This window comes from Lagopus leucura, unplaced genomic scaffold (assembly GCF_019238085.1).
Source record: "Lagopus leucura isolate 7727_CA_CO unplaced genomic scaffold, USGS_WTPT01 Super-Scaffold_100012, whole genome shotgun sequence".
Lineage (NCBI taxonomy): Eukaryota > Metazoa > Chordata > Aves > Galliformes > Phasianidae > Lagopus > Lagopus leucura.
Genome location: NW_024962267.1, coordinates 6,780,289 through 6,797,130, shown reverse-complemented (window position 1 = coordinate 6,797,130; position 16,842 = coordinate 6,780,289). Strand labels below are relative to the sequence as shown.

At 34.8% G+C, this 16,842-nt stretch overlaps 1 protein-coding gene across 7 annotated transcripts in view; it reads left to right on the top strand.

The window, feature by feature from the left end:
* Positions 1 to 16,842, top strand: part of TTN (titin) — a 235,824-nt gene that overhangs the window by 107,513 nt on the left and 111,469 nt on the right. For 3 of the 7 annotated variants that reach the window (XM_042874689.1, XM_042874688.1, XM_042874685.1), the window contains 9 exons: positions 2,744 to 2,827; positions 3,044 to 3,385; positions 3,963 to 4,043; positions 4,838 to 4,918; positions 10,461 to 10,541; positions 11,254 to 11,331; positions 11,979 to 12,059; positions 12,396 to 12,479; positions 12,784 to 12,873. The exons of 1 other annotated variant lie outside the window; for it this stretch is intronic. In XM_042874689.1, the coding sequence (XP_042730623.1) occupies positions 2,744 to 2,827; positions 3,044 to 3,385; positions 3,963 to 4,043; positions 4,838 to 4,918; positions 10,461 to 10,541; positions 11,254 to 11,331; positions 11,979 to 12,059; positions 12,396 to 12,479; positions 12,784 to 12,873 (1,002 nt within the window). The remainder of the gene's footprint in view (positions 1 to 2,743; positions 2,828 to 3,043; positions 3,386 to 3,962; positions 4,044 to 4,837; positions 4,919 to 10,460; positions 10,542 to 11,253; positions 11,332 to 11,978; positions 12,060 to 12,395; positions 12,480 to 12,783; positions 12,874 to 16,842) is intronic. 3 more of the 7 variants (XM_042874690.1, XM_042874687.1, XM_042874686.1) reach the window with 1 other exon arrangement.

Genomic DNA, 16,842 nt, shown 5'->3' with positions numbered 1-16,842 from the left:
TCTTGTTGTTTCTGTGTTTGTTATTAGTGTATAACTGTAGTATCATAGCAGATTGTTAAAAATGTACTTGCTAATTTGCACTCTTCAGCTTCTGTATGTTGTCTCTCTGCTTCTGATGTTGTCTATGTACTTGCTAATTTGTGCTCTTCAGCTTCAGTGTAAGTTCTCTCTCTGCTCCTGATATTGTGTCTAAGTTTCTTACAATTAAATACTACCTCAGAAGTGCCAGAAATACCAAGACCTGCTCCTGAAGAGGCACCTACTTTTGTTCCTGAAGAAGAGGAAGAAGAGGAAGCTATTCCAGAAATACCAGTAAAAGGTACAACATTCCTTCCTGAAAATTACCTGAAAGCTCTGCTCAGTTCATCAGATCTTCATCTCTAGTGATTAAGCTGGATGTAAACTTTAATTATTCTTTTTAAGGAAGTTTTCTTCATCTTATGGTTGTTTGTGACCCTTGTTCTGTATTTTTTTAGTAGTTGTGATGTTCTAAATGTAATAGAAAAATTCTTATCAAAACAATATCTTTTAAGTGCCAGAGGTGCCCAAGAGAGCTGTACCAGAAGAAAAAGTACATGTTGCAGTTCCTAAAGTAAAGAAAATTCCTCCAGCTAAAGGTATATCATTTTGCAGTGTGTGAAGATAATTCTCTTCCCTTATATTTTCATATTGCAGTAGAATCAGTTTATAGTCATGTGAAGCCACATCCCAGGTTCTAGCACACTGCTACTCCACTGTAGATAGTGGAGTGCTAGATCTCAGGTAGGGCTTCCTTGGGCTGAGAAATCTGGTCTTGAATGATTTACTTGTTTTCAATTTTAAATGTTTGCCATAAATTAAAGAATTCATTGTGATATTGTTAGTGAGAATTCATCTTCCTAACTCACAATGTTTCAACAAAGTACCTGAAATAATGTCCTGTGGGACTTTATCTCAAAATTCTTCAATTCATGGAGATCATTCTGACGTATATTTTGAAAGTGTATGTTATAATCTCAAGCCTACTAACTAATACACACAAAAAAGTCAGAACACAATTGGCTCTGTAAGTAACCAGAAGATGGATCCTAAATGCAAAATTTGATGTGGAAGCAGATTACTCAGAGCCTCTTCTTCAAAGCTGAGCAAAGTCTACCTAAGCAGCTGAGTTTTTAGAACAAAATTGAAAAGAAAACAATTATAGGATATGTGTTAGAAACTAAAAAAATCTACAACCGCTCATTTGCAGTTTACAATGGTAATACAGTTGGTAATAATTAAGTATAAGAATTAGGCGAAAGTAAATTCTCACATAGTCTCATAATCAAATTGTTATTTTCATAAAAGGAATGGAAAGTAATGAATTGAGTTTCCCTTGTGTTACTTACTGTTACAGTAACTATCTTAAAGTTGGTGTCTTTTTGTTCTACGTTGTCAATTTTTCTTTGGAACATTGCAAAAGTTCTTAATATCTTTTAAAGTGCCTGAGGCACCAAAGAAAGTTGTGCCTGAAGAAAAGGTTCCTATGTTTATTCCTGAGAAAGAAGAAGAGGAAACTATTCCAGAGAAAACCATACCAGCAAAAGGTACAACACTGCTTGCAAGTTATCCATGAGATCTTTTCACTTAATTAATGTACTTCATTTCTTTTTCTGAGCTTTATGTAAATCTTAACTGTCGTATTGGTGAGTTTGTGGTCTTGTTTCATGTTTCTTAGTGTCTTCAGTGTTCTGAAAGTAATTTTAAAATTTGTTTGCAAAATAATATCTTTAAAGAGCTGGAGATTCCTAAGAAACCTGCCCCAAAAGAAAAAATACCTGTGCCCACTCCTGACAAAATGGAGCTTCCTCCAGCAAAAGGTATATAAGTTAATAACTAGGAAAGCTATCTCTTGTTGTTCTCATTCAGTAGCAACATTTGTTTTATGTTGCTTGTTACTTGTGTTATTTTTGTGTCCTTATTGTCTTTCTGTATCAATGTCTCAGAGTGCCTGTCAGATTCCTGACAAATAATAATCTCCAAAACAATTTAACTTCTTCAAAAAGTCTGCCCATGTCCTTTATTGTTATTTCTTTATGTATATATCTATGTTTTTTGTAGTCTTACTGTTACTTCTGGTTGATGACATTCTAAATTGAAAATATATCTTTAAAGTGCCTGAGATGCCTAAGAAACCTGTTCCAGAAGAGAAGGTACCTGTTCCTAAAAAGGTGCCGGTTCCACCAGAAAAAGGTATTGCATTTGTAAATGCTGTGTTGTTGATAGATAGCATTCTTCATACAAGCTGAGCTTAGCACAAGACTTTTTAATATGTCTGTGTTGTACTGAGTTTGTCACTACACTGTTTGTTTCTGTACACTGTTGAGTTTCTGTTCTGCTGTTGGAAAGTGTCTCGGTTTGTGTCTATTTAAAAGCTGTGCAACAAGAACACTGAAGTCAGGTTATATCTTTAAAGTACCCAAGGTGCCTAAGAAAGTTGTTCCTGAAAAGAAGGTACCTGCTGCCCCTCCTGAAAAAGTGGAAGTTCCTGCTGCAAAAGGTACACGTGCTCCAGATCATTTGTATTCATGCTAAAAAGACTCTTGAGCTTCTTCTTTCTAACTTTTCTCTGTTGTATGAGATTTCTGCTCTGATTTATGTTAAAACTCTTATCACTGTTTGCATTGTGAAGTCATTAAGCTGTTTATTGTCCGTGTGTTTGTTTTTAATTATATTGCTTTAAGTTTTTCCTTCTAATTGCTAAAAGAAAATCATATCTTTAAAGTCCCTGAGGTGCGTAAAAGAGATGTTGCAGAAGAGAAAGTACCAGCCGTTGTTCCCAAGCCCAAAGAACCACCTCCAAGTAAAGGTACAGATATATTTCTTTCTTCCAAACTTTTTTTTTTCCTCTTCCTTCCTAAAATCTTCTGGAATATGTACCATTTCTGGAGCATGTTCTTAAATTTTGACGTAAATAGTGCTTGTGGTTATCACAAATATTTTCTGTTCTGTATGGATGGTTTTGTCCAACTGTAAATGAAATGAAATAACTGTAAATGTACTAACAATAATACCATCTCTAAAGTGCCTGAAATACCCAAGAAACCCATTCGGAAAGTCCCTGCTCCGGCTCCTGCTCCTGTTCCTGCAGCAGAGAAATATGAATATGCATATGAAGAGTATGAGAAGTATGAGACGTATGAAAGTATTGAAGAATTTGAGGGGGTTCAGGAAACTGAAGAAATTGAAGCATATGAGGAACCTGAATTACCTGAGAGATACAGAGAAATCCAGGAACAGGAGTATGAACTGGAGGCTGAAGAGAAGGAAGATATCTATGAGAAGTATGAGTTTAGGGAGAAAGAAGAAATCTATGAGAAATATGAGGAAGCATATGAGGAAACTTATGAAATCCCACCAGCTATAGGTACATCATGTCATGATTTCTTTATTCTTATTATTGCTGTTTAAGATTCCAGCTACTGCTTAAGCCTCCTTCTTTATATTTATCCCGTTTGTACTACTCTGTCTGTCTGCAGCTGATGATGATAAATCCATTCCCTATTACTAAGGAATTCTCTCCTGAGTGGAATGGAAAGATTGAACCAGTGTAGATGTGATACAAAGTAAATGATACTTTTCTGATGCAATTCAGCTTCAGTCTGGATTCGATACTATTATGTATCAATGTGTTTCTTTTGTACATTTTAGTTCCAATGAATGATGGAGCTGTTAAAATTCAAGCAAAGCTTTCCTTCTTATCTTTTGTATGTGTGACCATAAGATCATAGGATCCACCATGCCAATCAAAACTGTATCTGAAATGTACCAGAAAGATGTACACTTATATTCCTTAGCTACCATCAAGTTCTGAGACTAGTGGCTGTTCTCTTGACAGCATAGATAATTATTCTAAATTAAGTGATTATTCTGCTTTCTGACTTTGTATCTGTTGTATCTTCCTCAAAACTAACTTAAAATCCGTATTGAAATATTTCTTAAAGAACCTGAGGTGCCTAAAAGACCTCTGCCAGAAGAAAAAGTACCTGTTCCTGTTCCAAAAAAAGAAGCTCCGCCAGCTAAAGGTACATGAGCTTTAAGAGGAATTTGAAAACACAGTCTTCTGTCTTCTCAGAATCCCCAAAAGCAGTAAATTACCTATTCTGATTCGGCAAATACCTAATTTTTTTCTCAGTACTGTCAAAGACTGGGATTAAGGTACTTAATTATTAAAGATGAATACTTATTTAACAAATCAAAACTTGGACAAATTCTTTCTGAGGGCAAAGGCATTTGGAGGAGGACCTCCAAGATTTAATTTTTGCCTGTCAGAGTATTAACAACATTTAATATCTAAGTATTGAAAACAAGTAGATGTATAAATTAAAAGAAGTCTATCAAGCAGTCAAACCATTTTCCCACAGAATCCCAGAAGACAATTACTTTCTTCAACCTAACTATATGCTGGAGCGGATTTGATATTGATATGTGTTCTCAGTGTCAGTCTCCACAAAGACTGTGTTATGAACAGCAATGATCAGCGCACGTTAGAAGAGTTCCTGTTGTAATTCAGAGTTCTTTACTTTTCTCTTCAGAGCTCTTAATTTGCAAGAAACTCACCCTGTGGTCAGTTTTTTATTAAGGCCAATCCCACTCTATTGAGTTTACCAAACAGCTGTGTGAATCCATGCAAAACAGATGAGGAGGATAGCTCTTAAGGCTACCACTCAATAGCAACCAAAGGCACTCTATTTTGTGTTTTTCTAATTCTAACTGTTCTTTTCTGACTCATTGCACTGTTTGCATTTTTTTTAATGCTTATTCTTATGTACTGTTACTACTGCAAAAATTCTTAAAAACGTTACAAATGTTTTTAAAGTGCCAGCACTGCCAAAGAAACCTGTTCCAAAGGAGAAAGTACCCGCTGTTCCTAAAAAGGAAACGGTTCCACCAGCTGAAGGTATATTTCCTCTGTGTTGTCCTCATTGAGTCATGAACTCTGATTTCAGTCTTTTGTTTTCATTATTCGTTGAGAAATACGTATCTGTGTTTTATGTCTCTATGAAGCTCTACTCAGTTGTTTGTGATTGAGTCATTTTTGACCTGTTTGTTTCAAGTCATTTGTTGAAAAGACATGAGTGTTGCTTTGAAAAATATGTGCCTCATTCTTTAAGTTCAGAAGTAAGAGTACTTTTGGTCTTCCTGAAAAGGATGTAGATTCCATCAGCTAAAACTAAGTCTGTCTTTCAAGAAAATGTTTTAAGTATGTTATTCTTCTGTCTAATCTTCAGAATTAACATAAATATTCTGTCAAGAAGCATTTAATCCTTCGTTGCTTCATGAATCTGTCTTAGATTTGCTTTTTTTCTAACTTCTTCCAAATAACTTTAAAAGCCCTAAAAGGAAATAAGATCTTAAAGGGCTGGCTGTTATCAAAAGAGCTGTCCCTGAAGAAAAGAAACCTACACGTGCATCTGAAATGAAAGATAAAGGAACCTTAGCTATGAGATTTTTTGGAAAGGAAAAATTTTGGACTGTTTTTTTCCCAACTAATATCTTCTAAAATGAATGGTGTAATTTAGTCCTTAGCTGTTGCTTCAGCTCTAAGTGCTTTCTCATTCAGATATTCTGTATGTTTGCTATACATGTGCTAGACAGAAATATGATGATTTATGAACAAAAAAAACATGTTGAGTAGTTACTCTACTTACACTATCCAGACATGAAAACTTAATTTTTGTGATGTAGATGTCAATTTAGTTTAAACTGGGAGTTTAAAGCAAGTATAATAGTAACGATATTCCTAGAGAAGTAATAGCACAAGAGCTAGTAAGTTCAAACCACTGATGTTGTCACGTGTGTCAGAAAGAAAGGCAAGAAGACAGAGTGAGAAAAGCAAATGGCATATGCTCTTTGAAAGCAGAAACAATATGTTTTCTACTTAATTCATTGTTCCAGCAAGACAGTTCTAGATGGAATGTTTCTTTCATCAAAATGCTCAGTATTTGGGAATTCAGAGGAACTTTGTTATCTGGATTGATTTCTCTTTGGGATTTTAAAAATTGAAAATTATTTTGAAGTTACTAAAAGAAAGCTAATATCTTTTCAAGTTCCCAAGATTGATAAGAGAGCTGTACTTGAAGAAAAAATACCCATCTTAATTCCTAAAGAAGATGAGGCTCCTTTATATGAAGGTACATCAGTGATACATCTACTGAGCAGTAAATTGCAGAGAATTCCTTGGTTCACATTCTAGGTTGTTTTATAAAACATGAGTCATTTTCAGTTCATTTTGTTGTAATTAGTTGTAAGTAATTTCCATGAGTATCTTTGAGACTCTCTCTGCCTCCAACATTTTGATATAATTTTTAACATTTTTCTTTTCTCCACTATTGCTGGGTGAAATAAATGTAAATAAGAGGGAAATTAAACTTCTGATCTGGGAAAACAGTTAAGCTGTATTAGAAAAAAAAAAAAAAAAAAAAGAAAAAAAAAAGAAACAGAATGAAGCAAATGCTGGCTTAAGAGTTGATCTGAGTATGACTTAAATAATTTTTTGAGCTGGAATATAAATGCTTAAATCCAGATATGGGTGTGGGAAATTCAACTGAAATACAGTATTGCATCTAAAACAAGAAATAAATAATTAGAAAATATAATGAAATATTTTTATAAATTTGTATTCTACACATTGGGAATGACCATTTCTAATAAGTGTAGGCAAACGATCAGGTTGAAATTAGATATTTAAATAATTTATGTTCAGTTATTTGTCTGTATTTGTCTCTGCATTTTATGCATTCTTTCTAATCTTGTCTTGTACATAATATTAAAATATGTAAAATATGCTAATATCTTTAAAGAGCCAGAATTTTATGAAGATCTTCCAACAGAAGAGCTCCCTGCTATTATTCCTATTAAGCCAGAAGCTCCAGCACCTAAAGGTACACTATTAAAACCATATATATATAAACCAACATGCATAATAATAACCTACAAGTCAGCTATTCATACCATCATCACTCTGTCTTTGCTCCAGTCACTTAATGTTCTCATTCTAATGTTTCATTAGTTACTATGTGTCTGTCATTTGTTCTTTGTTTTGTTACTTACATTTTGTTAATGTTCTTAAAAATGTAATATCTCTGAAGCACCTGCAGTGACAAAGAAAGCAGTCTCACTTAAGAAAATACCTGCTGCTGTGCCTAAAGAAGAAGCTCTTCCACCTCAAGGTATATGATCTCATAATGGAATTTTTTCTAATCTCTTTAAAAATTGAGGTAACAAGTGAGAAATCCATCATGAGTCTTTTTACTGAACAGCGATAGGAGGTGCTGTACGCAGTTTTCCTCCATTTCATCTCTTATTGTATGAGCAATTTAGGTTCTTTATCTGAGGAAGAGAACATGCATACCAGGGGGATTAAAGGAAATCCTTTTGCTAACACAAAGAAATAGAAAATATTTCAGTAGCACTTTTCACAGGTTAAAATAACGAGCACTTACCAATGCAGTAATTCATCATTTAGGAGAACAAATTCCATAGACATACTCTGTAATTATTTATTTTTTTGTCTCCTATTAGGAGCTGCACAAACACATTGATACATTTTGCATCAAGAACTTAAAATTTAAACGGACAAAATTATTTAAACTTTCCCACAGCCCAAAAATGTTATCAGTCATGTTATCAGGGAGTTCATTGCAGAGCCAAGGATCAACCTCATTTTTTGACTGCTAGTCACATTTCTTTTCCCAAACTACGTTCTCTGACAATGTCTTGAAACTAAATAAACAAAGAAATGCAGTGACAAATCTGCAAAGGTCCCAGAAGCCCTCTTTCCAGTTATGTCAGGAGCTCTGTTGAAGACTATGACTTCAATTCAGACAAAAATTACAAAGCCCTCCAGATATTTTTACAGAAACGTAGCTTTAAAAAAAAAAAAAAAAAAAAAAAAAAAGCAACATTTAAGCAACATTTGTTATCTTTTCAGAGATTACCAAATTCAGACTTGTAAGTGCCAGGAGTTACAAAAACAGAAATGCATAAACTTAAGTTGTCATATTGTATTCACAGCTTAATGCCTTGTATTTTTATGCTTTTTTGTAGTAGCATTTTTGTTGTTTTACAAACTGTGGTACTTATTTCCTAGTGCAAATTTGTAAAATAAAATATTTTTAAATTTCTGAAGTACCAAAGAAACCTGTCCACAAAGAAAAAATACCTCCTGCTCCACCAAAAGAAGAAGCTTCACATCTTAAAGGTACAAAATATTTTGAGTGGGATTCGAAGAATAAGAGATCTGTTTTCATATATCTATCTTAAACAATTTTGGGAATATTTTATGTACCACAACCTGGAATTTAGTTAGCAGCCACAGTATAAACCTGAGTAAAAAATAAAACTCACCTGGATTTGTGCTTTAGGGAAAAAAAGATTGTTAGCTTAGTTTTGCAGCAAATGAAGGTAGGAACCCCCAAGGAAAAATAATAATTAAAAAACAGACAAATTGAAAAATTTAGAGGGGTCTAATCGAGAAAGTAGATCAGTTAAGGACATGTCACATGTCTTCTGTTAATGTGCAGAGGTCTTATTGTGGCAGTATAGAAAGTCGTAGTTGCTTTTTTTCCCCCTTATTCCAAATACACCTGATTTTTAGTGTAGATGTAAGATAGAGCTGTGCATATTAAGATGAGCTTGTACATCTGATTTCTTTGTCTTTCTTACTGTCTTGTCTGAAGATGTAATTCTATGTTAACTTTAAAATTATACTAATATCTTTCAAGTACGTGAAGTTTATGAGGAAATATATGTAGAAGAAGAAATTTCCACTGTTCATAGAAAAGAGGAGGCTTCGACACCTAGAGGTATATGAACTTCTTGATCATCTCTCATCTGCAATTTGGTCATTGATCATCTGCAATTGATTATCTGCAATTTGCAAATTGATGACCTTCAAGAAAAATTTAATTATTCATGTTCATAGTTTAGATCTTGCTCAATATAATTAATATTTGTGTTCGTTCTTTTTGTTCGTTACTTGCATTTAATAGAGGCTTTTTTTGTATGACTTGTTTTTCTGTTCTATAAAAATTCTTAAAATGAACTAATATCTTTAAAGTGCCTGCAGTTGTGAAAATTGCTCCTGAAGTGCCTCTTGCTGTGCCTAAAAAACCAGAACCTACTCCTGTGTCTAAAAAGCCAGAATCACCATTTAAAGGTACTATAGTAGTCCAGTTAAACCTAGACCATGTCAACTTTTGCTCATATTTTGTGTTTCTTACTCATTTAATAGTTAGTAATCAACTTGTGTGAAATTTGTGATGTTGTTTGTCAGTTTTTGTGTTTCTCTACTAGTCTTATTTATTTGTATGTATGCTTTAAATCATAAAATTAAAAACAGTAAATATCTTTCAAGTGCCTGAAGTGCCCACAAAAGTTATCACTGAAGAGAAGCCTGTCCCTCTGTCTAAAAAGCCAGAAGCTCCACCCGCTAAAGGTATAGGCCAACATATCCTTTCTTTCTCCTTTTTCTTTAGCTTTCTTCTGTCTTGTTTTGCTCTTGTCCAAATGTTGAAAAATAGTTCAATTTGGCTATTTCTTCTATCCAAGAACAAGCCGTTGCAGTGGTACAGAAATTATATCAGAAAATTATCAGAAGGACTAGTAGTAATAAGAAAAACTTTAGCTGAGTCAATAGGCAGCAAGATTTACAAAATAAGCATTTTCATTTTATGGATATTAATATATACTTAAACAGCTTCAGAAATTCCACAATACTCAAGCAAGAAATCTCTGTTCTCTTTCACATTGTTCATGTTAAACTTATTGATTCATTTTTGAATAGAAATAGCATTTGGCTATTGAAAACATTATAAATACAGAAATACAATATAGAAATGAAAACATTTCTAACAGTTCATTCAGGTATTTTGGAAGGCTGTTGGAATGAGCATTTTGTGTCATATGTCACTACTGCATGACAAAAGTCTCCCAGTTAAGCTGCTTCAAGCCATTCTTTGTCAGAGTAGAACAAGTGCAACTGTTTTGAATATATAAGTGTTGTCAGACTGTCCTTTCATATCTACTTGTTCTATCTTACTTCCATGTATTGTGTGTTTTATTTTTCTAATTCCCAAAACTGCATATCTTTCAAGTATCCGCGCTACCTGAGAAATCTGTCTTAGAAGAGAAGGTACCTTTTGCTGTACCAAAAAAGACAGGAACACCATTTAAAGTCTATATGTCAACAATGGTTAAACTCTGAGAAGATTTCTCTTTCTCTTGGGCAGAGGTGTTTACATTAAAATAAAATTCATCCTTTCTTCCTTATTTATAAGCATTCCTATAGAATGTAGTAATATACAACATTTCCTGCATTGCACATCTAATTTCAGGTTCGTTCTTACGAATCATTCTGCTATTCTTCTTGTGACGCTCTTCTAAACAATTTACTTTAAATGCTTTAAAAATAACAAAAATAAATGCTGTTTTCTTTAAAGTGCCAGATGTGCCCAAGAAAATTCCAGAAGAGAAAGTACCCATCACTGTGCCGAAAAAAACAGAACCAACACCAGCCAAAGGTATATATAGAACTAAAGTTTGGAAGAAAAGTCCTCTAACATGATTGTTTCAACTAGTTTCTGTTGTTTTACTATATTTATTTTCTGTGGTCATACTTCTAGTATGCTACTGCTTTGAAAAATCTCTTCTTTGGAGTGTGATTAGTGTACTAGTGAGTTTAGAATGCTCATATAATTGGGCAGTTATGAGACTGATTCTTGAATACCATGGCAGAAATCTTTAAGGGAAAGCAGTGCTTCTGTAATCTGACATACTGTTGACTAACAGTAAAAAAGAAAAAAAAATAATAATTAGCTCCAGAAGAATGTTTAAGAACATCAAAGTACAGAGTAATACAGATGTCTAACACAAGGGAAAAATCTATATTGACACAGAGACAGAATTATCATGCATAGAAAAATATGACAAAGAAAGCAGACTGGACAGTGGCAGCCTTAGTCAGAGATTAGAGATGCTGTTGACTTAAGTGGAAAAGTTATTTTATGCAGAAGAATGCATTTAAGTCTGCCACATCCCTGATCTCCACTTGACTAAAGCTTCTAAAGGCTCTGAAATGCTACCTCAGACTTTACAGGGACACTGAGTACTAACCTTGTTTTAGTAAAAATGAGATTCCATTAAGGCTTTTCCTAATTTGTGGTTTTACTTAAAAATTTTGAACATATCTGTGAAATTCTATAAAATATCTGTAAATCATCTCTTTTCTTAAAGAGCCTGAAGTGCCCAAGAAAATAGAAGAGAAAATCAAAGTTGCTGAGCCTAAAAAGCCAGAAGTACCACCAGCTAAAGGTACCTGACGTTAATAAATACATGAAAATAATTTTTTTCCTTTCACTGGTAAGATCTTTTTGATACTATTTATCCATATTTTTTACTTCATAAAATGTGAGCTTATATATTTAATTTTGGGGAACAGACTCTTTTCCCCTTGATATGTTCAAATGTATCCCAATCAAGATTGAGAGAAAAAGGTCTCTTTGGTAAAGGATATTATGTCTGCTTGATGCTCCTTGGTGTCCTTTTGCTTCTGTCCTTTTTCCATTTAATTACATTCAAATTTATTCAGATATTAATATTAACATTAGTATTAATTTTAAGGTGCCAGAAGTGCCCAAGTTGCAGAAAAGAAAATACCAGTTGTGGAGCCTAAAAAAATGGAAGTGCCACCAGCTAAAGATATTTGCCATTATGAAACAAAATAACAGAATGTGAAATATCACCCTTTATTGTTTTAACACTGTAGAAGACAATACCCAATACCTTTGTGGGATTTTCTTCTTTTGTTTAAGCTTAAGTGAACAAATGTTTTGATTTTTATTGTGAGAAAAAGTATCTATATATCTTGAAAATTGGTTAACTCCCTAGTACAGTTATGCTATTGTGCTTCAATGCTGTTTATGAAATTCTCATAGAAAAAGTTATTAATATTTTTCAAGTGCCTGAGGTACCAAAGAAAGTGGTCCAAGAAGAGATTTCAGTTAAAGTACCAAAGAAACCAGAACCTCCACCAACTAAAGGTAACTGTTGTACATGATGAATTAAAGAAATACCCTTTGTTGTCTAGAATGTGATTTTAGTAAATTTATTTTCTATAATTATAAATAGTCAATATTTTTTGTTGATTAAGTTGTAGTTTTTATATGTGAGAGACAGAGAAGCATAGAAGTTAACCTTTTTGTTAAGCAAAAAAAAAATTGCCTCAGAAAATTTTCTATAGCCAAAGAAAAATAAGTGATGCTCATAACAAAAACCACTGTTGTTTTTGATGTCTGCAAGTTTTATTTTTGTCATGTCCAAAGTGCTAAGGAACTGTTTAAATTTCTTATGAATAACATAAGCTACTTTCTTTTAAGTGCCTGAGGTACCCAAGAAAGTGGTTCCAGAAGAAAAAGTACATGTTGAAGTTCCTAAGAAACCAGAACCTCCACCACCTAAAGGTACATGTTCAGTACTAATAAAATTGCACAGAAATTTTAATTAGTTTATCTGAATACTATCTTTTAAAGTCTGTGTTATCCTTCGCTATATTCTTACATGCATAAGTGTTATAGTTTGTGTTGTCTTCTTCCCTTATGAATAACTCAGTAACGGTGGCTATTACTGGTGCACATTAAAGAATATTAAAAACACATAGACTGTTTATAAGAGGGTTGTTTTTTTTTCTGATAATGTTATCCTTTGAACTATATTAAATTACAATTCTTAAAATTTCTGAAAGTAAGCAAATACATATTTTTAAAGAACCTGAGGTGCTAAAGAAGATTGTTCCAGAGAAGAAATTACCAGAACCTGTGGCTGTACCTGAAAAACCAGAACCTCTACCAGAGAAAGGTAAGTCTCAACATTAGTAGAACAATAAAAGCAGTATTTTTCCCCTTTTCTTTAAACTAATTTTCCAGGCCTTCTGATTCTGAGATTTCAAATTGTGTTTGTTCTATGTATCTGGATATGTTTGTGAAACATGCATAGGTGGATCGTTTAGAAGAATAGTGACAAATTTTGAATGTGTGAATTACTTGTCTTCTTTACTCAAAATCATCTTACTATTTTGGATTATTCGTACTGTTCTACTCACTACCTGCTTTGGTTAATAAAAACAGCGATAACTAATATCTTTGAAGTGGTAGCAGCAGAAGAAAAGTATCCATTCTAGCAGCTAACAGCAGACCATGTCAATGTTCTTGAAATACCAGAAGGTCTACCAAGAAAAGCAATATGCCATCACTCAATTCTTGAGCTTCAATTTCTATTATTAATATCTTTTAATAATAATACATGCAGTATTACTAATATCTTTTGTCCTGCACACTTTGTTTATAAATACTGTGATTTTTTACTTATAGTGTAAATTACACTATCTGTTCATATATACCTCCACATATGGTGACATGAAGTGTGTGTGTGTATGTATTTGAAAAGAAAAAAAAAACTGTGTTATATTTATCATTAAAGCTAACATAAATGCTTGACAATTTTTTAATGTTTTCATTACAATTGTGCTTTTATGTATTTTGATTTACTTGAAGTTATGTGTTTGAGCAATCATTAAACTTAGAACTAATATCTTTTATATATATGAAGTGACCAAGACAACTGTCCCAGACAAGAAAGTACCTGTTGCTGTTTCTCAAAAAACAAAGGCCATTGCAAGACCCCCCAAAACAAAGCCGTTTGTGGCACCTCAAGAACTAGAACCTGTGCCAGTAGTGCAAAAAGCAGAGCCTGATATGTTGCCTGAGGTTACAGGGCCTTTTGTGGCACCCCAAAAATCAGAGCAGTTCGGGGTAGCGGAAGAATCTGAGACTGTTTTGGTACAACAAAAAACAGAACTTGTTGTGGCATCTGAGGAAGCACAGACAGCTGTGGCAGCCCAAAAAGCAGAGCTTTTGGTGGCAGCAGAAGAGTCTGAGACTGTTTTCCTACAACAGAAAACAGAACTTGTTGTGTCACCTGAGGAAACAAAGCCAGCTGTGGCAGCTCAAAAGGCAAAACTTTTTGTGGCAGCGGAGGAGTCTGAGACTGTTTTGGTACAACAGAAAATAGAGCAGATTACATCTGAGGAAACGAAGCTGGCTGTGGCAGCTCAAAAAGCAAAACTTTTTGTGGCAGCGGAGGAGTCTGAGACTGTTTTGGTACAACAGAAAATAGAACAGATTACATCTGAGGAAACGAAGCCGGCTGTGGCAGCTCAAAAAGCAAAACTTTTTGTGGCAGCGGAGGAGTCTGAGACTGTTTTGGTACAACAGAAAATAGAACTTGTTACATCTGAGCAAACAAAGCCAGCTGTGGCAGCCCAAAAAGCAGATATTTTTGTGGCAGCAGAGGAGTCTGAGACTGTTTTGCTACAACAGAAAACAGAACTTGTTACATTTGAGGAAACAAAGCCAGCTGTGGCAGCCCATAAAACAGAGCGTTTCTTGGTGCCTGAGAAACCAGAGTTTGCTGTGGTACCTGAGGAACCCAAGCCTGATGTGGCACCTCAAAAGCTAAAGCGTGGAGTGGTGCCATCAAAACAAAAACGTGTTGCTGAACCCCAAAAACCAGAGCCATTCATGGCCCCTGAGAAACCTGAGCTCGCTGCAGCACTTGGTAAGTCAGAGACAGTTGCAACACACCAAAAAACAGAGCATGTTGTGTCCCCCAAAACCAAACCTTTGGTGGCACCCCAAAAAACAGAACTTATTGTAACACTGGAAGAAACAGAGTTTGCTGCAGATTCCCAAAAATCAAAGATGGTTGTGGCACACCATGAGCAAGCACCTGTCACAGTGCCTGAGGAACCAGAACCTCTTTTGGCAGCCCAGAAATTAAAGCATTTTACAACAATTCAAAAGCCAAAGCCTGAAGTGGCATTTGAGGAAATAGAATCTATTTTGGAACCTGAAGAACCACCACTAGCCAAGCTGGTCAAAAAGTCAGAGATTGTTGCTGTACATAAAAAACAAGCTGCTCCACGACCAAAAGGTATATCTTACAAATAGGAAGTCTTTTTCTTGAATATAGTATGATTCAGTGCTCATATTAGAGCTTAAACGCATAACTAATATATACTAATATCTTTAAAGAACCAGTAATGCCTCAGAAGGCTGTCCCAGAAGAGAAAGTTCCTGTAGCTGTTCTGGAAGAATCAGAACTTCCATCAGCCAGAGGTACATACAGTCATGAATACATAAATGCACATAATCTTCTCTTAAGCACTGTTTTAACCTCTTTTGTTCTGTTCTTTTTAATGTGAGATTTTAAATGGCGCTTGCCACAACAAATTGCACTGAGCATGAGTGTGTGACAGATTGCTTCTTAAGAACATTTCTCATCCTCTGTGTTTCAGTCTGTGTATTTATATTTAGATGTATTGTAAATGTAAAATGAACTAATATCTTTGAAGTGCCTGAGATGCGTGAGAGGACTGTCCCAACGGAGAAAATGCCAACTTCTGTACCTAAAAAACCAGGAACTCCACTTGCTAAAGGTATATGCGATGGTGAACCCCATCATTATTATGGTGGGTTTCTTAATTTCTGAGTTACTTAGAAATCTCATTTTTAATTGATCTTTTACTGTCATAATCTGGTATCTACCATGTTGGAGTCATGTACAAAATGTGAACCGCAATGAAAATAGTTCAAATGTATTTCCTCAGAATATTCAGGAAAAGAGATTTTCCAGGTGAAATACTCAAAAATTATTTAAGTAATATTAAAAATCTGAATACACTATAAATTAATGCAATGCTATTCCATTTCATTTTTTTCACAAATTCCCAAGCAAAGGCCAGAAAATATGTATTTTCTGTCATTGTGTTTTGATTCCCTCAAAACACAGTGAGAATCCTCATGTGAAGTACCATTTCACAGTGATGGAATGAAAGGCATAAAAATATTTTTAATGAATACAAAAATATACAAATGTAAGAAGCATCAAGTAAAAAGATGATGCAGACAGCCAAAAGTTACCACATAAAACAAAATCATGAGTAACATGCCAAAGACATTGAAGTACAGTTGGACGCTATACATTAGACGTTGATCAGCTCAAGCAAAGACAGTGTAGGCTTCCCACCCTGTCTCAAAAACTGAAGCTAAACAAAGAATTCCCACCTCCTGCGTGACATATTTGACACCCTGCACATTCCACAGGCTTGAAGCAAAACATCACTGTCAACCAACTGTAGACACAACAGTTTCTCAGGAAAGACTGTGCATGAATGTTACTGATTGTCTGTTAGTCTCGTCTAGGTCTGTACAACCCACTAAACTAAAATATACTAATATCTTTAAAGTGCCCAAGGTGCCCAAGAAAGCCGCTCTGGAAGAGCCCGTGCCAGTAGCTGTGCCAAAAAAGCCAGAACCAGCACCAGCCCAAGGTACATGTTGCCATGAACATTATCAAGCAGAATCTTGCTGCTGATTACCTGATGTTTTTCAGTACTGCCACTGTGTGCGAATTGGGAACTCAGTTACCTGGTACTTGCGTAACATAAACATAACCTAACTACAGATGGTCTGCGTCTGCGTGTGCTTGTGTGAGAGAGTGAGAAAGGGATGGGATTCATACCAGGAGGCCAGCTTGGTTATTTTCGTGCGCGTACCTTTGGTTTAGGTTTCATTGTTTGTTGTCCTGTATAGTATGTCAAACTGATGGTTACTAATATCTTTGAAGCGCCTGAAGTGCCCAGGAAAGCTGCTCGAGAAGAAAAAGTACCTGTGGTCACTGCCAAAGCACCTGAGCCTCCAGCAGCCAGAGGTACCTGACTTGGTGGATAACTTGACAGAGAAGATACTTAATCTGCTTCTCTTGAGC